This window comes from Limtongia smithiae (genome assembly GCF_038497785.1).
Source record: "Limtongia smithiae strain NRRL Y-17922 unplaced genomic scaffold V1518scaffold_1, whole genome shotgun sequence".
NCBI lineage: Eukaryota > Fungi > Ascomycota > Lipomycetes > Lipomycetales > Lipomycetaceae > Limtongia > Limtongia smithiae.
In genome coordinates, this window is record NW_027117622.1 from 1,925,040 (window position 1) to 1,944,444 (window position 19,405).

The 19,405-nt window shown below is 50.0% G+C and overlaps 8 protein-coding genes across 8 annotated transcripts; 5 read left to right on the plus strand and 3 right to left on the minus strand.

Annotated features, from left to right (window-relative positions):
• Positions 1–797: 797 nt before the first annotated feature.
• Positions 798–2,177, plus strand: V1518DRAFT_47752 (uncharacterized protein). The gene is made up of 3 exons (XM_066906590.1): positions 798–1,106; positions 1,260–1,276; positions 1,338–2,177. The coding sequence occupies exons 1-3, from the start codon at positions 996–998 to the stop codon at positions 2,020–2,022; spliced, it is 813 nt and encodes a 270-aa protein (XP_066762424.1). The 5' UTR covers positions 798–995; the 3' UTR covers positions 2,023–2,177.
• A 134-nt stretch (positions 2,178–2,311) lies between these two features.
• On the plus strand, positions 2,312–3,694 carry V1518DRAFT_410184 (uncharacterized protein). Its single transcript, XM_066902540.1, has 3 exons — positions 2,312–2,894; positions 2,949–3,292; positions 3,384–3,694. Exons 1-3 carry the CDS (start codon positions 2,646–2,648, stop codon positions 3,514–3,516), a joined length of 726 nt encoding a protein of 241 aa, XP_066762425.1. The 5' UTR covers positions 2,312–2,645; the 3' UTR covers positions 3,517–3,694.
• On the minus strand, positions 3,549–7,762 carry V1518DRAFT_410189 (armadillo-type protein). Its single transcript, XM_066902541.1, has 14 exons — positions 7,110–7,762; positions 6,970–7,061; positions 6,699–6,914; positions 6,326–6,646; positions 6,177–6,275; positions 6,036–6,118; positions 5,859–5,986; positions 5,260–5,804; positions 5,073–5,201; positions 4,836–5,021; positions 4,696–4,785; positions 4,114–4,642; positions 3,933–4,042; positions 3,549–3,865 (listed from the first exon to the last, which is right to left on the minus strand). Exons 1-14 carry the CDS (start codon positions 7,567–7,569, stop codon positions 3,734–3,736), a joined length of 3,120 nt encoding a protein of 1,039 aa, XP_066762426.1. The 5' UTR covers positions 7,570–7,762; the 3' UTR covers positions 3,549–3,733.
• Positions 7,759–8,770, plus strand: V1518DRAFT_430921 (DNA-binding protein). The gene is made up of 3 exons (XM_066906184.1): positions 7,759–8,152; positions 8,209–8,324; positions 8,375–8,770. Exons 1-3 carry the CDS (start codon positions 7,922–7,924, stop codon positions 8,691–8,693), a joined length of 666 nt encoding a protein of 221 aa, XP_066762427.1. The 5' UTR covers positions 7,759–7,921; the 3' UTR covers positions 8,694–8,770.
• Positions 8,678–10,942, minus strand: V1518DRAFT_410200 (mitochondrial carrier domain-containing protein). The gene is made up of 8 exons (XM_066902542.1): positions 10,569–10,942; positions 10,431–10,501; positions 10,157–10,349; positions 9,877–10,090; positions 9,650–9,823; positions 9,412–9,600; positions 8,983–9,361; positions 8,678–8,928 (listed from the first exon to the last, which is right to left on the minus strand). Exons 1-8 carry the CDS (start codon positions 10,699–10,701, stop codon positions 8,788–8,790), a joined length of 1,494 nt encoding a protein of 497 aa, XP_066762428.1. The 5' UTR covers positions 10,702–10,942; the 3' UTR covers positions 8,678–8,787.
• Positions 10,943–11,263: 321 nt separating this feature from the next.
• On the plus strand, positions 11,264–13,427 carry V1518DRAFT_410201 (uncharacterized protein). Its single transcript, XM_066902543.1, has 2 exons — positions 11,264–11,527; positions 11,584–13,427. The coding sequence occupies exons 1-2, from the start codon at positions 11,431–11,433 to the stop codon at positions 12,987–12,989; spliced, it is 1,503 nt and encodes a 500-aa protein (XP_066762429.1). The 5' UTR covers positions 11,264–11,430; the 3' UTR covers positions 12,990–13,427.
• Positions 13,428–16,218, plus strand: V1518DRAFT_410204 (P-loop containing nucleoside triphosphate hydrolase protein). Its single transcript, XM_066902544.1, has 2 exons — positions 13,428–15,046; positions 15,104–16,218. The coding sequence occupies exons 1-2, from the start codon at positions 13,493–13,495 to the stop codon at positions 16,052–16,054; spliced, it is 2,505 nt and encodes an 834-aa protein (XP_066762430.1). The 5' UTR covers positions 13,428–13,492; the 3' UTR covers positions 16,055–16,218.
• On the minus strand, positions 15,976–18,079 carry V1518DRAFT_48231 (major facilitator superfamily domain-containing protein). Its single transcript, XM_066906592.1, has 2 exons — positions 17,521–18,079; positions 15,976–17,470 (listed from the first exon to the last, which is right to left on the minus strand). The coding sequence occupies exons 1-2, from the start codon at positions 17,760–17,762 to the stop codon at positions 16,207–16,209; spliced, it is 1,506 nt and encodes a 501-aa protein (XP_066762431.1). The 5' UTR covers positions 17,763–18,079; the 3' UTR covers positions 15,976–16,206.
• Between the last annotated feature and the right edge of the window lie 1,326 nt (positions 18,080–19,405).

The window sequence follows — 19,405 nt, forward strand, 5'->3', positions numbered from 1 at the left end:
CGGTGCAGCACCGAAAGTCCGATTCGCCGGTCATGACGTACGCTTCTGTTCACATCTGGTTAGGGCAGCAAATTCAATGAATGTCGAAGCAAAAAGTCACATCGCTGACCCAGCGTGATCCCACGTTCGAGGAGATTTGCTGTCCTAATTACAAAGCTGCCAAGAAATTATCTTTTGAAGTCGGCATATACGGGACCATAGGTGCATGATCTGGATAGCCGGTATTTCACGGTATTCTGCGTCGGGAAATGTCCGGAATGCCCAAGAAGACGACGGTTACAGATAGACAAATTACGTGACTAGCAAGTGAATTCGAAACTGTCAGGCAAGGATCCACTTGTCATGAAGTTTGGAAATTGGTACAAGACATCGACTTGTGCACGCTTCGCCAAACGATTTTATTGGGTGCCGTGAAATGTATGTAGGTGTTGATCACCTTGGTCGAGTCGAAGTGCAAATCAGGGTAAGGGTAACTATGTTAGGTCGCGTCAACGCGAGATATCCCAGCGGTTATCTGTTGGTGTATGCTTCTCAGAGTGAATGCTTGATTATTTTGCGAAGAGTCTCTGCATATCCACACTATCTACCTTGTGGATGAACTACGATGAATTGGATAGGTGGAAGATTGTCAACTACTGCAGCAACTGCGGGCTTCGCGTCAAATCATTGGTCGGCCACGTCTGCTGGCTCTAAACGATTTTCGAATTTGTCCGGCAATGCTGGTATATCTTTACGCAACGACCGAACTTTTGAGAAGTCGAGATGCCGGCGGCAGCAGCGCAATCATTTTGAGAAGGTCGCCAGGTTGAGGAGCAGTGATACGATCGGCACGCCAACAGAAAATTATAAGAAGCGCAGCAATCGCTCTTCACAGTTTGAAGACACTACTTCGAGAAGCTTTAATACGAACAAACGCCAGAGATCTATTGCTTCTGCACAATTTAGCATCAACCAGGACCGGAAAGCTCAATTTGGAGAGACGAACAGTCTGACCGATGACAATCCGCAAAAGCGTGCTGACAACGATGAGGAGGACAACGAGGCATCAGCTTTCGCAGATGCTGATGTTTCGTTTATTCAATCGACGCGCAAGAACACAGAGAATGGTACTGCCAAGTTAGATCGGCCAACAATATCGCCTACGAGGAGGCAGGAACTACTGGAGGAGAGCGACTGGCTTGGTCTCAAACATGTCTTCGTTGCTGTATGAAATTTTTTCTTGATTTATCAAACTGGTACTAATCATATTTATTGTGTAGGAAGCCATATCAGAGAAGTACTACTAAATTCCGGTTACTCCAAATTCTTCTCGACTAATCGCTCTACCGTTGCAGCAGTCAGTTGCGAGGTGCACATGATGCATGCACAGAAACAAGCGAAATCTCAGATACAATCGTTGTTGAAAGAGTAGCGCCGGAAACCCCATTCAGAATGCATTATAGGGCACCGCCGGATTTAGTTTCGCCACACGTAACGCCGTCTAAATCTTTCATCTACTCTGGACGGAGAGCATGTATGCCAGGTCCATCATTTCCTTCAATCGGTCAGAAGAGACATAAAAATGAGAAGGAGGAATCATCTGATACCGACGACAATTTATTTCAAAGTTTGAACGAATTTAATGAATTGGAGTTAGAATGTAATCTAGCATCGGGAAGTCGTTCTTGTCTAGCAAAAGATGAAGCAAGTCGAGTAGGCGCTGACAACATCGCGCCTGTTGACTTGAATTTCATTGCTCAGGATTCGTCTCCATATAGACGTGAGCGCACAGCGTCAGGCGAAATCACCAACGAAGACTTGCTGGACTGGGAAGAATACTTGTACGGTGCTGCAGGACTCGATGATGGCATTAGCTGCGATGACGCTCTGAATAGTACGGATAATCGCCCGGTGTCGTCTCAACATATCAGGCCGCTTTTGCGCGAAACCTCCGCTAACATGTACAACACCCTGTCGTCATCTTCCTGGGATGCATTGCACTCGCCTTGTTTGAAAAAAGTTTCACCAAATCAGAGCTATTGACGATTTTGCAGAAATACTATTCGATTTAGATGGCTGCGAGACTAGCTGTAGTAGCGTCCTTGCGACATTAGCCATATTTTGCATGTTTTTGTTAACTTTATTTTCTAACAGTGAAATATGAAGTTTTTAAGATGTGTTATTGAAATGTAGCAAATAAAGGGTTGCGTTGATGCAGGTGGGCAAGTGGATTGATCGAGCTAGTTGTCGTGACAACCAAAATTGTGAACGGTTGCGTCATTCGTCTCACTCACGAGTGTCGCGCATCTTTAAATCGCGCCACGCACTCTCTGCATTCTCGTCTCCGTCTCACCGCCATCCACCGTGATCCTGATCGCAGCGTGGCAAGATGGAAGGATTCATTGAGAAGACTTACATGTTCCTGGGCAAGGTCAACAATAAGCTGCTTAGCATGATGGAGCAAGCAACATATTTCCTGTTCACAGGAATCACGTACCGCCTGCTTCTCGTGTTCATCTTCCCGTATACCGCCATTCGCACATTTGCGGTGCAATATCCAATTTCGGTGCCTATCCTCTTCTTCTATCTTTATTATACGCCTCGGAGAATCGTTTGAAGAGTTCACGAAGTGCTAACTTGAATGGTTATAGGGTTTCTTGTATTTTATGTTCCACCCAGTGCTCTGGCCATCGTTTTTGAAGATCGTGCTTCCTCTGGTTATTATTTTCGTTATCACTTTCTCGGGATGGTACGTGTTTGTCTATCCGCCGCTGCTGTGCCTGTTTCTGTTCCTGAACGGTCCGATGGGAATTGTGTCGTCGTTCGTCCTGGCCTTTCAGCAGGCTTGCACTATCTATATGCTCGTCGCGCGTACTTTCTTTCTCAAAACTGCTCTCCGTAACACGTTTGACACGGTTTGTTCAGAAACTCCGAATACTTCTTTTGTCGAAACGTACTGACGATCATAGGTTCTGAAAATGCAAGGCTTAGATGATCTCTTGACGGGTGCAAGCGGCGACAATAAAGAGAGTTTTACCGGCGGCGTTTTTCAAAAACTTCTTGATCTCGTTTTATACAAGCTCTTCACTCAATGGCGAAAGTTTACGATCCGCATGACATCCCCATATATGTTCCTTAAACAACTGCTTCTGTTCCCTATTCAATTCATTCCCATTGTTGGCCCGTTCGTTCTGGCGATCCTGAAGAGTGTTGACACTGGAAAAATGGAGCAAGCCCGCTATTTTCAGCTAAAGGGCTTCAATGCTAAGCAGATTCGACACTTCGTTCGGCGCCGCTATGGTGGATATTTCACGTTAGTACATTTTTGTTCCTTGCTTCAAACAGAAGTGGCATTGTTACAGAATTTGTCTGCTTTGTCTTACCTACTGACTCGCGCATTTTAGATTCGGCTTTTGCGCTGGTATCCTTGAAATGATTCCTCTGATTGGCATTTTCTTTAACTTTACAAACACGACAGGAGCCGCGTTGTGGGCTGCTAAGATGGAGAATAAGCTGCGCAAGAAAGCGACCGACTAAACTACACCTGGTTGATGGCGAAAGTAAAATTTGCTTAATTGAGGGCGTTGAATTTGCCGATCAGACCTGTACAGTACATATTTACTTGCTCTAAGATGAGCTGAGTTCGTGCAAGCACGTAACTTTTACAAGTGATTAAATCGTATATAATACAATCGAAATATATGCTATACAGAAACATTTTTACAAGTGCGACCTGATTGAATGAAATGTGCAGTTACGATAAGATTGTCGATTGCCACTTCAACAGCACATCTCTGTCCGAGTCTCTGCAGTAGTTTGTCACAATTCCTTGAAAGGACTCGCGCTCATGTGTGCAAAGTGTCTTGAAGAAATTAATAATCGTGGCCTATGACGATTTTTGGTACGTTAGGTTGAGAAAAGACATCGTAAACAACAATGTGCACGACACATACATTTGCTTCTTCGTCACCGCCTTTCTCTTCAAACAATCCGAGGTCATCAATGTCGTCATCGCTGGCATCACCGTTCCGATGTGATTCCGAACGTGCCATTTTTTTCAATTCTGTCAGTCCAATAAATGGATCATGTCAGCAATGTGATCAACTCGGAAGCATACTTAGATAGAACACTGACCATCCATGGTTAATCCAAATGCAGCGGGATCAAATTCGTCTTCCCATTCATTATCATCTTCACCCATCGTGTCATCATGATCACCGGTCTCGCCGATCTCATTAGATTTCGTTGTTGCTAACGCCGTGTTGCCGCGACTCAAATCCGACTCGTCGGACTCGGCCGAAACTGCGCTGAGTTCCTTGATAAACAGCTTCACTATTTTCACGTTCGCAGGTTCGCTCGTGTACTGAAGGGGCCTGCTTTTCGCTCGCTGGCGCGTGACGATGACGCCAGCAGTTTCGTCCACGATGAGGTCGCCTTGCACTATAACCGACTCTACGCGCGAGTCGTGCAGCATGTATATCTTCGCGAGAGCACCAATGTTCAATCGGATCTCCTTGTAGCCCTTGAACACCTCAAAATTTGCCAGCCACGCCCGCATGACAGTCTCAAGCCCGCTGCCGGAATCGAGCTCTACATCGGCGAGAAAGCCGACGACGCCTTCAGCGTCAACACTTACCATGTGAGCAAACACGAGAAGTAGGTTCTTCACAAAGGGTCAGTTAAATTTGGGCAAGGCGATCAACACTGTCTGCTTACTTGGACAAAGAGCGGGTTCGTGGCCAATGAAAGACGTTGTGCAGTCGCAGTCAGGAGCTGTCCTAACAAATCACCAAGATCACGACCGAACTAAATTTATTAGCCACTAGGCAATATCAACCGACAGCACTGGTACTTGCTTTGTCGACCACGACACTGACAATGTTGCCGACAAACATAGCCGACGACTCGTCCACGCTCGGACTCAACAGCTTCGCTGTCAAGTTCAGCACGACTTCGACTCCGGACTGGCCTTGGACGTTTTGCCAATTGCGTAGTTGATCTGGATCGTGCTCGGTGATGTGTGCAACAAATTCACATCCATACTTGAAAAGTTAGGTAAGCCAGCTAATGATACACAGTCGCACTGAGCATACCTGAAGTAGTTGATTGTCGTCGGTGGCTAGAAGGAGGTTCACAACCTTGGGAAACACGTAGCCAACTACGCCTTGAGGAAGAGGTGATGGAGCGTTATCGATCAGCGTAGATAAGAAACTGACCAGTAGCTGTGTCGCAGTTAGTTTGGTGGTTCTCGAAAGTTGCGATGTCAATAGTTGTACTGACTGTAATATTTGGCAAGGTATCATCTGTCAGAGTGTCATTCAAGTTTTGCATTAGCGACGGTAATGAATCCTCCAGCAGTAAAGAGTAATTTGCTGGACTAATAGTCGTGGCAAGAGTTTCCAATGCTTCAAGGCCATCTGACGTCAGTTGAATGTTTGACGCATCTTTAGTTGTACAATTGAATAGTAATGAAAGAATCTTTGATTCCTTCGCCACAGCCAGATCGGGGCTGATCTTGATCGCAGCTTGGAGTGAATCCACTAACAGAGACGGCGTCTCATCGGCAGCCTCAGACACCATAGACTCTACCACATCAGCGATGGCTTTTTGTGTAGCGCTGTTGCCCTGCCGTGGATACGCAGACAAAAATCTTTGAATGGACAGTAGACAGCATGCGCGAACGATAGAGCTTGTCTCGGACTTCGCAAGTTGCAGGACTGCGTCGAAAGAAGTAGTTGCTAGTTTGGCATTTGGTAGTTCATCCCGCAAGTTGCGGCACAGCGTCGCTAATAGAATGACTGCTCGTGAGCGTAAAAATATACTCTCTAGTCGATAAATGATCAGCTGTGAATACTTGCACAATATCAAGAACACCATACCGGAAGAGATATTCTTGAACACAATTGTCCAAAGACTTTCCATCTTAGGACCCCGAAGCAATCCAACACCAAAGGAACGATCTTGTACTAAGATGGTCTCCAACAAAAACATACTCGACTCGAGCGTTCTAGTAGTCGTTACAATCATAACTGGAAATCTAACTTCGCGATACTTACCGCCAAGATGATTGACCCGCCAGTTGTAAAACCGAGTTTGACAGTTCATTGATAACGTTGTCGAGCATATGTTCACCCAAGTCCTGAGAGTCAAGTCCGATTAGATATATTTTGTGAGTTTAAAATGGTGGCCACTCATACCACTAATAATTCCGATGACGCTGTCCGACACGTGTATTCTGATGATAATGAAAGTTCTTCCGCCACGAATGAATTCTCGTCATCCAGATAGTCTTCCTCCTGCGATCGGTGTTAGTGCGGGCAGCATAAGATCGAGAATAGTAACATACACTTTGGAGAGAAATTTGAGCCATTGCAATGCACAGAGCTACTATCTTCTTCAAATTAATGGCCGAGCCTGAAAAAAACAGTTGAATCTGATGCTTTGATATCGCGGTCCGTAAAAATTCCATTTCTTCCAAAGGCAGCAGCCAAACAAATCTCATTTGACTGTCTGGGTCAACCAAGTCATTGTCGACTCCAGCTTTGGCGCATACTGAAACATAAAGCGTCGAACTAGCTTCGAAGTCGGACCATACCGCTGGAAATAGCTGGCTAACCAAGTAGGGCTGAGTCTCAGACGGAAATACCGAATTCAGCTGTTGCATTGCCTGTAGACGAATAAGTTATATCAACCCGATCACGGACAACAACGCTACATGCCTTCACTGTGTTATGCTTCAGCAGAACAAGATCATATAATCGAAAGGTATCCGGAAACGCAGTAGCCATGATAGACTGGAACACGCTCGACCAGATGTCGACTGCATGGTGTGCAAATCCAGAGAGGTCCTTAGAGTCATCGGCGTCGACTTGGTTGAAAAATGATAGAGCAGCACGAACTGTATCAACTGTTTCCGCCTTCGTGTCCAGACTAATCTGAATCGCAGGAATTAGTGGCGTGAATATGAAAACAGATGCGGATGTGCAATACCTGGTCTGAAACCGAGATGTTATATAGAGCATCGAACACTGGGCTTGCTATTGATGCGAATTGAAGAAATGTGAACCCATCGGCAAGAAGCTCTGCAAGTCGTTAAAACTATCCAGCACACATTTGTCAGGTATATGTACCTTTCAATATAGATAGAGCACCCAAGATACTATCCGCGTGCCCGGCCTGCAGCAAGCCCATCAAGTCTCCGAATAACTCCGGCCACTCGTCTGGAAAATCAGCAGTCGAGATCTTGGATATCAAATTTGCCGCTAGTGACCGTAGTTTTCGTTCTTTTGACTGTAGTATGCGGAATAGCTCGGTTCTAATGACGACCTTGACGTCAAGCGCCAGCGCAGTTCCCGTGAACTCGTCGAACTGCAGACTCCATGTTCGTAATATCATGAATCTCAGAATTACTAATGCTGATTGTCGCACAGCAACGTTGTAGCCATCCGATGCACCAATCCGAATCAACGAAGTTGCCAATGGATTTGGCTGCGCTTTCTCAAGAACGCTGATCTGGTTTTCTGCCGACGTGCGCACGATCTGACTTGAAGACTGGACAGCCTCCAGCAAGCCTAACAGCTCTGATTCCATTCTTAGCTAGTTGCATGAACCAAAAAACAACTGCTATATCCGATTCTACCAGGTGGAAGTGTAAAGCTGTAGGCAATGCTAGTCCTGTCGCATCTCGAGATGAGCTTCACGTGCAAAGCACGCGACGCGTCGGGTGCCCGTGTTAAGGTTCAGGGAGCTACTCGAAGTGGCCGTCGTCACGCGTCGCGTGCGCGCTCGCAGGTCTCGAAGACGAAGACATAAATGGGCATCGCCTACTGGCATGCTCCGTGCATCCACTGACTTTGCTCTGCACTGCCTCAGTTGACAGCAGAGTAAATTCTATGAGAGCAGAGTTCTACTCGACAAGATACCGCGGGGAGATGAACGAACAATGTCTAGATCATCGCCCAGCACGACTTGGTCGTTTTCAGAGTTGCTATCCGCATACGCGGACTTTCTTATAGTGACCATCCACACGATTCTCTATGAACGAGAAATTTATCCCAAGGAATCGTTTATGCTGGCGCGTAAGTATAGCTATCCTGTTCGGCAGTGCCGGCATCCCGAGGTTTGCGAGTGGATTCGAAATGCCATTTCTGCATGTATTGAGCAACTTCGATCGGTAAGGACGTTGCTTCCTAATCAATTCAAGCATGAATCTCACAAATATTTTTGCAGGGAGGTGTTGCGAAAATCTCAGTCGTTATATTGTCTGCACTGAGCGTGCCACTGGAGCGAGTCGTGTTCGACGTTATCTCATTCCCGCGAATATCTTCCCAAGATCATGACTCAGAGTAAGAGATCTTTCACGCATTTCCACATACATGCTGCTGACATATATAAGGGAGAAGATCAATCTCGTACTTAGTGATGTGGAAGAGCAATTCCGTGCGTGTGTTGTGAAACTTACGTACGTCTCGTCAACGTTGGAGAAACTGCCAGAGGGCTGCACATATACGGTCGCAATCGAACTCGTGGATGACGCTGATGCTCCAAATAGCACGGATTCACTATGGGAGCCTGCTGCTAGTCAGTCTCTAGAGCTTGTGAACCGCAACGTACTCCAAGACGAGCCAACAGTTCCAGCAGTGAGGCCGCTGCGAAATATTCAAATGGGACCAGTTACGTTTGACATATGGATCGAGCAAGCATCAGGAAATTGAATAAATTCGAGTAGTTGTTCTATGTATGCAAATGTATTGCAATCATGCGGTTCTATAATACAAAAAATCTAAATGGATTACAATGGGACTGTCCTTAATGCAAACCGAAGAGAGCCTTGCAGTTCTCGTAAACGACGTAGCTGATACTGACGGCGGGAGCCACTTTAGCCAAATTTGGAACCAGTCCACGGAACAGTGCTCTATAGCCTTCGTTCTTGATCGTCTTCGAGAACGCCTGAGATTAGTTAGCATCAGCGAGACTCGTTGCATATCAGCAAAAAATACTTGCATCACGCATTCCAGTGTATGTCTGGGGATGAGCGGTAGTGCCTTGTGCTTGCAATCGCGTTCTGATGAGGTTAATGGGATATACCACCGATGCGCCGACACTGCCGCTGAGAGCCCCCATTGTAAGCACTACCATATTTCCAATTTTAACTTCGCTCTCATCAATATGTTCTCTTGTCGCTGTGGCCTTGATATATGTACGTTTCATCGCCTCGAACGTGCCAAGATCGAGAGCGGCATACGGAAATATACCGCCTATGCCCAATATCAAGCCTCGATAGTACAGTTTGAGGCCACCAGTATTCCACATGTCCTTAGCAACTTTGGCCATAAGAGCATTTCCTCGGAGAGCGCTGGATTCTGCTTCACACTGTATCCGGCTAGAGGATACATTAGCACCAAGGCAGGGAGGCACAGAACAATTACTTACAATTTCAGCGTATCGATAGGATACACGCAGAATTGCGACACTGAACCGCCAATGCCGCCGGCGACAAACGCAGATATACCGGACATCTCGTTAACAGTAGTGCCCTCCAATTGCGCTAGCAGACGCTTCGATGCCTCAAACGCGCTGAATTTCATCGCGGACTCGGGAAACACTTTCAAGACGTTTAGCCTACGACTGTTAGCAACGATCAACGACAGATGACCGCCTGATAAAATACCCGTTTCCAACAAAGAAATTCTTCATGCCTCCATGACGCCAGATCGTTACCGCGGCATCGAGCATGGGATTCTTTATCCGCTGCGCAGCAGTTTTCAGCTCGCCACCAATTTCAGAAGCAACTGCAGTAGGGAGAGACGCAGTGCCAGTCTGAGCAATGAGGAACACCTTTAATCTGAGACAGGAATTAGAACCGGTTTGTGTAATATAAACTGACTTGACTCGTACCTGTCGAAGGGAGCAGTGGCTGTTCGAGATATCGTTCCGGCCAGGCCACCAGAGATGAAGTAGCCTATACCAGCGAGCTGGTCGTCGCTGATAATAACGTCGCCATCGGAGGTGATGGGGAATGTGTCGATAAAGTATCTGTACAGAGCGCGTATGCTCATGTTGTCCACCGGCAGGAACAGGAGGAAGTCTCGCCATTCTTCAAACGATATCACTATTAGAAGTGTCAACGTCAGTCCTGAGGGACCGAGAACAGATCCGCAGGTCGTAGAACATATACCTCCGTCGTTGTCCTTGTCAATGGACTCGAAAAACTGGTCTAGTCTGCCGCTTGGCACGGAGAGGCCCGAGGTCTCGAGAGCTGCGGCCAGCTCAGCTCGGTCGAGATGCCCATTGTGATCCTTATCGACTGACTGAAAGAGCCTCCACAGATGGACTTCCGTGCGCTCGACAAACTCCTTAAATTCTTCAAACTTTGGCACAGCGACAGAAAAGATATTAATAATGGCTTCGTTCCAATTCGGCAACTGCGGCTAGAATTACATAGCACGTACCTCGATTTTGTCGTTGCCCCTACCCATCAGCTCGATCACTTCGGCCGTGATCTTATCCGCGTTCGCCAACGCTGCCGGCTGTAAGCTCCACTGTTCATATGCGGGGTCTTCTGCAGAAGCGCAGGCGATAAGACATACGGTGGTGAGACCGCTGAAAGCCCTCTTGCAAGGACTCTTTGTCGAGATAGCCGGAGCCTTTCGTGTCCAGACTTTCAAACAGACGCCGTATCCGCAGCTCGCGGGCGATGTTCGGCTCCTTCCGATACGGCATGCTTGCCGTGGTGACGCGGGACGGGCGGGGTCAGGGTGAGGGGAGGGCCGCGGGTGAGTAGCTAGTGGGATCGCAGCGCGATGAGCGGCGCGTTAGCCCTGCGCTATGCGGCGGCCCTGAGCCCGCGCTTCAGCGCACGCTTCTACAGGCCCTCCGCCGTGGGGCATATCAGAGCCACAAGTCCCTGCGGCGCTCTGGATCTACGCGTCTCCTCGTGCGTTCCTACCCAAGATGAGGCTCCGCACGGCGCCCGCGACAGATGCTGAAACCGCGGCGCGCTGTCACGCCTTTGGTGCGTCCAAGGGTTTGGGTCTGACATGTGCACGTGCCCGAGCAGCGTGTGCGCCGTTGCCAGGACAACGCACTCGGCGCCGGGCGTCCAGCGCATTCCGCGAGCACGCGTCAGAGTCCACCATGGCGGTAGGCAGGCATGATGCGCGACACCGCGGTAAGTACACAGTGCGTCACGCGGCGAGCGGCGCAGTATTGCATGCTCCGCGGCGACAACGGCGGGGCTGAGAAGAGGCCGTGACGGCCGCGGGCGGAGAGCCACCTGTGACGGCCCCTGAGTGGACAGCTTGTCCGCTTTCGGCATATACTAAACACCGGTTCTCGCTTCGCTGTTCGTCTGTTCTTCGTCCCTTATTTGCCGACCGTTTCCCAAGTCCTCATTCTTGGTCTCCTTTCCTGCATCGCTGGTCCTGGCTGTGCTGGTCCTTGCCCTCACTCATGCCGACCCCACGGTCTGCTGCAGATCTGGCCACCAGGCGCAGCACCAGCGCCTTTATGGACGTCGGCGCGACTGCGGACGCAGCACGATCTATGGGTACTTGCGACCACGACTAGTTGCTGGCGTTCATGCAGCGCTAACATTGTTCTTAGGGAGCTTCCAGCGGACTTCCAGGGCTTTCCGCCACTCCTTGACCGAGAACCGCTTCATCACGAACCATCCCATTCCTCCAAATGTATCAGCCGCCGTAAAGAAGGCGTCGTCCGGTCCACATCACAGCAAGGTTCCTACCCCCACAAAGGTCAAGAGAGGAGGAGCTGGTGCCCAAACAGACGACAGGCACAAGTTCTCTCTTGACAAACCGCACCATTGGCAGGCACCCAAGGACAGGAAGTTGAAGCCACAAGCACGCGATGCCTCAGTTGGACCACAGCCGATACCAGCAAAGCCGGCTGCTAGCAAGACTGTCACGTATTCACCGGTACTTGCGTCGATTCTTGCAGAGGGTCTCGTTGCCGAGAAAGCAGATATTGGCTCGTCTGACACACCCAACGGTGTGATTCTGTCAAGAACCTCTACTACTGTGCTTGAGACGTCTCCAACACTTTCGACTTGCGTGGCCTACGACGATCTGGAGACGGAAGAGCTGCAACACTCTATGACATCTTATCATTCAGCAAGGGATCCGGTTTCGAGGCCACACGTTCTGGGGAGACACAGCAAGGCGATCAGCAGATTATCGCGAATTTCATCCGCATCGTCGGGATCTCGAAGCGATGGCCAAACTCTCTCCGCTACTGAGCCGAATTCTTCGCGAAATGTGGCAATTTCCACGGTTGATGTGAACAGAGCTGCAAGTGCGAGCTTGAAATCTTCGTTTAGTCTTCGATCGTCGAGGAGTGCGATGAAATTCCCCGCTCCATCGTTTTATGAAGGGAAAGAATCGAAGCTTCGCGGTATGAACGAGAATACGAATACTAAGGATGCGTCGACAGCGGGAGTCCATACGCTTGTGAAGAAAAGAAGCGCTCTATTCGAACGAGAGCAACTTCTTCGAAAGTCGCTAAGCAATCTTACGTTACGCAACGTATATCATGCTCCAGCTACAGTCACCCCCGCTCCTGATAGCGTGATTCCAGGAGGGATCGGCCAGAGCAGTTTTGCTCTTACTACCACGCCGGTGTTAGACCGAACGAAGCGGACGATGTTGTCGGCTCTACCATTTCGTCGATCCAAGTCCGAGCAGGGCTCTGGGCTTTCATTGAGGTCTATGGATGGGGATAGTCAGAGCTACACGAAAAGCGCTTCGCGAGGAAGATCAGCAAAGCAATCATCGCTTCCGGACAAGAAGCAAACTCAAGTAACGACGATTGAAGCAAGGGTAAGTATTGACGATATTGGTAAACGTCAGGAAGCCCAAGTACAGGCATTACGCGAGAGCGCGCTGTATCAAACTGAAATTCAAGAGCTTGATCAGCTTTTGCATTCTACTTCTTGCTGCAAGGAAAGTGTTGTTACATGTCGGCGTCAGTCCGCTATGCTTCAGGCCCAGCGATAAGGGGATTTTACAGCGTGATTCATATTTTTTAAGAGACTAGGTGTTTCATTTAGAACTTGGATAACTGTGTGCATTGTATTTTAGTTTGGTGTTCACTAGGCAAGTTATACGTACAATTGATGACTAAGTTGAAATTGACCGTGATGGTTGGGAGTTGAGAGATCTCGTCCGCCACATCCTTAAACCATCCATTGTACACCGAAACGCCAAGTGATCAAACGAAACAGTTTCGTATCGTCGAATGACTTGAATGGCGTCCTCCGGAGCACAGACGAAGCAGATAGATCGAAAGTGCCTGTGCTAGTGCTATCGATCAGCTCATGCACGACCGATCCTGTGCTTGGGACGTTTCAAATGCAGTCTCGGGTTGCTCTGCGGATTAGGGCTGACCCTGAATTTTTTTTGCGGCCGGGCGATATTTGGAAGTTCTCTCTCCCTGCGCAGCTGTGCAGAACCACGAACGCGTACGGTTTCAGCTCTGGGCGACTGCAGGAATATTCAAGATGCTTGCTAGCAAGCTTATCACATCTCTGGCGGCTAAGATGAAGTTACCGAATGCTGGATCCGATGAGCCGAAATCTGCAACGGATGCCAGTCTTCGATCGAACAAGCGTCGACGAAAGACCGTCCCGACAACGGAGCACGACCAGCCACGCAAACAGCAAAAGAAGAACAGCGACGACAGCAAGATCGAAGAGGAGAATAACGGCACACTTGATCCGAGCAAGTTGAAGTGGAAGTCGGTGACATTTCCGGAGCGTGTTGGCGACTTGGAAGGCTTGTTTGGGTTCGAGGAAATCGAAGGTGTGGATGTCGAGTACACGAATGTCGGAGGTGGCGAGAGAATCGTGAAGTTCAAGAAGGCGAAGACGACTGAAGTGACTTCAAACACTACTACGGACGACGCGGACACAGATAGCGATGCTGACGGTGGTACTACGTTGTCCAGGAAAGAACGCAAGAAAGCTGCGGCTAAGCAGTACAAACGAGACAAGCAGAAGGAGCGGAAAAAGGCAAGGGCCGCCGCCGCAAGACTTGCGAAAGCTGAAGCAGTTGGTAACAAATTTGCCGCATTGGATGTTGAAGACAAAGAGATTTCGCTTCCGGGCTGGACTAGTGTGTATCCGCTGTCAGAGCCACTGCTTCATGCTCTTAGCGAGCTTGGATTCTCTAGTCCGACGGAGATCCAGGCTCAAGCGATTCCGCTAATCATGGAGGGCAGTGATATCATTGGAAAGGCTTCTACAGGCTCTGGAAAGACTCTTGCCTTTGGACTGCCGATCCTGGAGAAGAGTTTGTCGTCTGCGATTGCTAGCGATGCTACGAGAACATCTCTCACATTCGCCACGGCACCAGCACCTACTGCGCTAATATTTGCGCCAACACGAGAGCTAGTCCATCAAATCAGCGAACACATCACGAAAGCGTCAAAATTCACCTCTGTCAACATCGTGTCCATCACAGGTGGCTTGGCTATTCAGAAGCAGAAACGGCAGCTCGGCTATTTTCCCAACGTTATCGTGGCCACCCCTGGACGAATGCATGAGCTGCTTACCATGGATACTGACGGCTTGTTGAGCTGGATGGCGAAGACGGAAGTTCTCGTGCTTGACGAGGCGGATCGACTGTTGCAGGACGGGCATTTTAAAGAGTTAAATGAGATTTTGGATATGATCGGGTCTTCAGATGCTGCTTCCGGCGACGAGGAAGACGACGACGATGGCGACGTCGAGGAAAGTGACAAGAAGACTAAAGCAACCACTAAGCAGACGAAGCGGAAAGCGCAGCGACAGACGCTTGTGTTCTCGGCTACGTTTGAAAGAGATCTCACAAGGAAACTAGTCACTGCGAACTTACATGCAAAGAGCAGTTCCAAGGGCAAAAAACGACGCGTTTTCACGAACGCCAATATCGAGGGAGAACAAGATACTATGGCGTATTTACTGACGAAGCTCAAGTTCCACGAGCAGAGTCTGAAATATATTGACGCGAATCCCGACGACGCTGTCAAGCGAGAGGTTGTGGAGGCGATGATCATGTGCGAAACGTTTGACAAGGTACGGCCCTTGCGATTTACATTTTCTTTCGTTGATTGGTATGCTCACTTGTTATAGGACGTATATCTCTACCACTTTCTACTAAAATACCCGGGCCGCACTATTGTTTTCGTCAACAGCATAGATACCGTTAAACGTCTTGCACGACTATTGCAAGAACTCGAACTTCCCGCTATCGCGTTCCACTCGCATATGATCCAGAAGCAGCGCCTGCGAACAATCGAGCGTTTCAAATCCAATACGTCGTCGATATTAATCAGCACCGACGTCGCCGCTCGCGGTCTGGATATCCCAAGCGTGCAACATGTCATCCATTACCATCTGCCACGGTCCGCAGATATGTATATCCACAGATCAGGTCGCACAGCGCGCGGTGCGAGCGAGCGCGGCGTGGCACTGACGCTACTTGCGAGAGGCGACTTTTCGCAGCTCAAGACGATGACGCAGAAACTCGGCAAAAACGTCAAAGATCTGAAAAAGTTCGAGGTTAGTCTGAGTGTGATGAAGCAGCTCACGGACCGGGTGGAACTCGCGCGGGAGATTATCAGCGATGAGACACAAGCGCAACAGAGCAGCAAGAGCGGCGACGGCGGTGGCAAGCGCCAGCGCACAGCGAAGAGCGGCGGCGGAGGCGATTCGCTACTGTTGCGCCAGGGCGCGGAAGATCTGGGACTTGATACGGCGGACGTCGACGACATCCTTGCTGGCTCGGATAGCGACAATAACGATGATGCGAGCACCAAGAAGAACACGACGGCCGCGCAAAATGATAAACGCAAGGACGATTCAAAGCTGAATATCCAGGAAATGCGACGAGATTTGCGCGTGATGATATCAAGACCGGTTATTGGCGGTTCTGTTGGGTCACAGAACTACATCACCAGCGGGGTCGTCAATCTTGCACAGCAGATCGTCGACGGAAATAGTCATGCGTCAATTTTGGGCGATAAGAAGTCTACCGCTCTTGATGATATGTCAAAGAGCCGGAAACACACAAGAGTATTGTAACTTTTTATTGACAAAAGATATTTCATCAATTTCATCTGGTGACATATCTCTATAACACATACGCGATGCCTGATTACCCCATGCACAAGAAAACTCCAAGATAGAAAGCAAAGTAGATGACAGACAGCAATAGATCATTCGCCTAGTCTGGTCTAGGGCTTATTGTATCGCGACATTGCACGCAGTCTTGCGCCGTAGATACCGATTAGCCAAGGAACCGGCATGAGTGCGAGAGAAACAAAGGCGTAAAAGCTGGTCGCCCAGTCGATTCCCATCTTTTCGTACATCTGGATCGTGAACAGAGGGAACGCGGCAGCCATAATATAACGCATCATGTTGTTTGCCGCGAGCGCAGATGCGGTGACGAGTGCTGGGTAGCACAGCGCAAAGTACTGCACGACTGTGAAAAACAGCAAAATCAGGCCAAAGCCAAAAGGGATACCGGCACAGACGGGCGCGATCCAGAGTACGCTGGTACGGGACGTCCAGGCGAGCCAGAACAGTCCGATGGGCAACGAAACGGCGCCGACCTTGGCTGGCAGCAGGCGGGACTCCGGCAATGGCGGGGGGGTCCGGAAGATCGCCGGGGTGTACACTAGGCGGTCCATAATGACATAAAAAATCGCACCAAACACAAGGCCAACTCCGATGCCGATAAAGGTAAGACCTATTTCGCCGTTGTTGAAAAGATAGACGTACGTAAACACATAGGGAAATGCCTCGAAGAAGCCGAACAGCACTGCAAAGACAAACGCCATATAAATTGACAGGGAGAGTACGATAGGCTCGGTGAAGAGCATCTCGAACGGCCGAATAAGAGTCACGGTGAAGACTAGTTTCAAAGCCTGAGCCGGTGGCATTTTCGGAGGCAGCTCGATACCTCGCTTGATTGCGCGCTTCTTGAGAATAATTGGCTTATAGGTCTCGTTCAAAGTGAGCATGAGCGGAATGGCAACTCCAGAGAACATGAGCAGGACATACATGGTCCAGTTCCATGGCTTCTTCTCGCTGAGAAAGCCGCCAATGATTGGACCAAGCACCGGGCCAGCGAACGGCGCCAGGCAGAAGCCACACATTGCCAGGCCGAGCATGTGCATATCCCACACATCTTGGATTGTTCCACCTGCAATGGCAAGCACGGGGGATGCAAACAGGCCGGAGAAGAAGCGGCACACGAAAATGGTGCCGATGTTCTTTGCTTGTGATACGCCGACCGTGAAGAGCATGGAGATTGGGATGGAGACGTAGTAGACGGGAAGGCGACCGGAGGATTCGGAGATTGGCGCGCCCATCATGGGGCCGAACGCAAGTCCGATCATATACAGAGAAAGCCCGATAAGTGCGACAGTCCGCGATACGCCCATAGCAAGAGCAATATCCTCGGATCCAGACACGTAGATGGAAGAGCCAAAGGTCCTATAGTCACGTTAGCAACAGAAGACCTCTCCAGAATTGGCTTGGCATACACCACCAAGCACATATAGGCGACGACAAGAGTGCTGTGCCACTTTTTCCACGTTGGCCAATTCTTGGGATTATCTGGGTCTGACGGCCCGTCCCAGTCTAGAACCTGGTATGTCTTCTCGGGGATGATGTCGAGCTGCGAATCAGAAGGAAGCATGCCCTTCTCTTTGTCGTCGTCGCGCAAGGGCTGGCCGCTTTCGATATCGATGATATCGTGCTCATTGTCGGACGAGAACGTAGACATGGTGTGGATAGGATACTAGTGGTCGTAGATAGCAACAGGAAGGGACGACTATCAGAGAGAACGAGACAAGACAGTGCAGACCGCGCGAGACGGCGCGAGGCGGCGCGAGACGGCGACCAAGTGGTTAAGTAGAGGGAGCAGGACAGAACAGAAACAGCAGAGCCGGCAACAGCGAGCATGCCGAGGTTGCGGCGACAGACGTACTGTACACGCATTGCGCGCAAGGGACACCCAAAGTGCGCCAGATGGCGTTAGTGGGACCCGATGGACGGCAGGATGCGGACGATATGCCGTATCGCGGAGGCAAGTACCTAGGCGCGCGTCACTGCTGGACCGCGCCGCCAATGCGTGAGACCCTGCACACCGCAGAGACGCGTTTGCGGCGCAGCCGCAACCCTTATGGCCCTGACAGCGGCACCCAAAGGCGTACCCGGTCGAACCGTGGGCCTCGGTAAGGACTCTGGCGGCTGCAGCCCCTGACGGTACGGCTGCGGCGGTGCTCTGCCGCTGCCAGCTGGCGCGCTGCGCACCTCTCCGCCCTTGCGGCGGCGCCAGCAGAATATTCCCTTGACCAACTGGACCCGGACGGCCTGGCGCAGCACCTGTGGACTGAGGCGAGGCGGACCGCAGGAGAATGGGGACTGTGGATCGCAGGGATAATCACATGCCGGCGGAAGCCCCCGGACGCCAAAATAATTATCACATGCGGCGCCGCTCGCAAACTCCGACGAAACGAGGCACAGGCCAGGCAAGTCGTGCTGCTAATCTGCGCGGCCGACGCGTCGCGCGCTCGCTGCTGCCATACTTAGCTGCCAAGAATAATGCCTTTCAAGGCCGGCAGGCAGAAGCCGGAGGGAGATATATATGCGCCCTGTATTCCACTTCCCTCGTCTGCAATTGCTGCGAGGACCAGACGAGGATCGCGAGATGCTGCGCCGGCTGTGGCTTATATGCCGTACGTACGCAGTTTCGCTGCAGGCAGTCAGCCGCTGGCCCCATAGTCCACATCCCATTTCGTGTTGTACTGGGCCAAAAATTATCTTCTTATTCTCCAGGTGCTTCAGCTGTCGTTGAGTCGATTGGCTAACTCTGAGCAGAAGGGAATGCGAGGTCCTTGTGCTGAATGGCGTCAATATCCCACCGCATATGAGCTAAGTGTATGCTGAACGAGAAGCAGCTGGGGTTCCTGTAAGCGCATCTCAATAGCAATCGCCCGGCTTCTTGAGGCACTATGCCGAAGATCGCGCCGCAAGTCGGATTCAACAAGATAGGTCAGCAGTACGTCGTGTATAAAGTGGTGGCTGCGGCCTTGTTTCAGTAACCTGTGCTTCTGAGCTGGAGATTAACAACGGCAGGCCGACAAAATAATTAACTGCAAGGTTGCGAAGTGGACAAATCGATAATCTCCTGGCAAGTCCTCCGCTTGACGTCTGAAGCAGAATATGCGACTGCGAGACACTATGCCGATATCTCAAAACCACAGTTGTTTTGACAAATGGCAAATGGCCATTGCTGCATTTAACTTAACATCACTGTAGTAGCACGTCCATGTATGTCAACGTGCTCAGCCTGTACTCGTACGAGCTGGTCTCAGTTCTCGCGCAGTCCCGTTCAGGTTTACTTGCCCGAAGATACTCTAAACT

What these genes read in the sequence shown, in the direction of transcription:
- V1518DRAFT_47752 (XM_066906590.1), top strand. Translation starts at nt 996, where the DNA reads ATGACAATCCGCAAAAGCGTGCTGACAACGATGAGGAGGACAACGAGG.
- V1518DRAFT_410184 (XM_066902540.1), top strand. Translation starts at nt 2,646, where the DNA reads ATGTTCCACCCAGTGCTCTGGCCATCGTTTTTGAAGATCGTGCTTCCT. An exon ending in TCCGTAACACGTTTGACACG is followed by an intron (nt 2,895 to 2,948) that starts GTTTGTTCAGAA and finishes TGACGATCATAG; the next exon opens with GTTCTGAAAATGCAAGGCTT. An exon ending in CGCTATGGTGGATATTTCAC is followed by an intron (nt 3,293 to 3,383) that starts GTTAGTACATTT and finishes CGCGCATTTTAG; the next exon opens with ATTCGGCTTTTGCGCTGGTA.
- V1518DRAFT_410189 (XM_066902541.1), bottom strand. Translation starts at nt 7,569, where the DNA reads ATGGAATCAGAGCTGTTAGGCTTGCTGGAGGCTGTCCAGTCTTCAAGT. An exon ending in TGAAGCATAACACAGTGAAG is followed by an intron (nt 6,647 to 6,698) that starts GCATGTAGCGTT and finishes ATTCGTCTACAG; the next exon opens with GCAATGCAACAGCTGAATTC. An exon ending in GTTCAAGAATATCTCTTCCG is followed by an intron (nt 5,805 to 5,858) that starts GTATGGTGTTCT and finishes TTTATCGACTAG; the next exon opens with AGAGTATATTTTTACGCTCA.
- V1518DRAFT_430921 (XM_066906184.1), top strand. Translation starts at nt 7,922, where the DNA reads ATGTCTAGATCATCGCCCAGCACGACTTGGTCGTTTTCAGAGTTGCTA. An exon ending in GTATTGAGCAACTTCGATCG is followed by an intron (nt 8,153 to 8,208) that starts GTAAGGACGTTG and finishes ATATTTTTGCAG; the next exon opens with GGAGGTGTTGCGAAAATCTC. An exon ending in TCCCAAGATCATGACTCAGA is followed by an intron (nt 8,325 to 8,374) that starts GTAAGAGATCTT and finishes GACATATATAAG; the next exon opens with GGAGAAGATCAATCTCGTAC.
- V1518DRAFT_410200 (XM_066902542.1), bottom strand. Translation starts at nt 10,701, where the DNA reads ATGCCGTATCGGAAGGAGCCGAACATCGCCCGCGAGCTGCGGATACGG. An exon ending in CTTTCAGCGGTCTCACCACC is followed by an intron (nt 10,502 to 10,568) that starts GTATGTCTTATC and finishes TACAGCCGGCAG; the next exon opens with CGTTGGCGAACGCGGATAAG. An exon ending in GGGGCAACGACAAAATCGAG is followed by an intron (nt 10,350 to 10,430) that starts GTACGTGCTATG and finishes GCTGTGCCAAAG; the next exon opens with TTTGAAGAATTTAAGGAGTT.
- V1518DRAFT_410201 (XM_066902543.1), top strand. Translation starts at nt 11,431, where the DNA reads ATGCCGACCCCACGGTCTGCTGCAGATCTGGCCACCAGGCGCAGCACC. An exon ending in GGACGCAGCACGATCTATGG is followed by an intron (nt 11,528 to 11,583) that starts GTACTTGCGACC and finishes CATTGTTCTTAG; the next exon opens with GGAGCTTCCAGCGGACTTCC.
- V1518DRAFT_410204 (XM_066902544.1), top strand. Translation starts at nt 13,493, where the DNA reads ATGCTTGCTAGCAAGCTTATCACATCTCTGGCGGCTAAGATGAAGTTA. An exon ending in TGTGCGAAACGTTTGACAAG is followed by an intron (nt 15,047 to 15,103) that starts GTACGGCCCTTG and finishes CACTTGTTATAG; the next exon opens with GACGTATATCTCTACCACTT.
- V1518DRAFT_48231 (XM_066906592.1), bottom strand. Translation starts at nt 17,762, where the DNA reads ATGTCTACGTTCTCGTCCGACAATGAGCACGATATCATCGATATCGAA. An exon ending in GCCTATATGTGCTTGGTGGT is followed by an intron (nt 17,471 to 17,520) that starts GTATGCCAAGCC and finishes ACGTGACTATAG; the next exon opens with GACCTTTGGCTCTTCCATCT.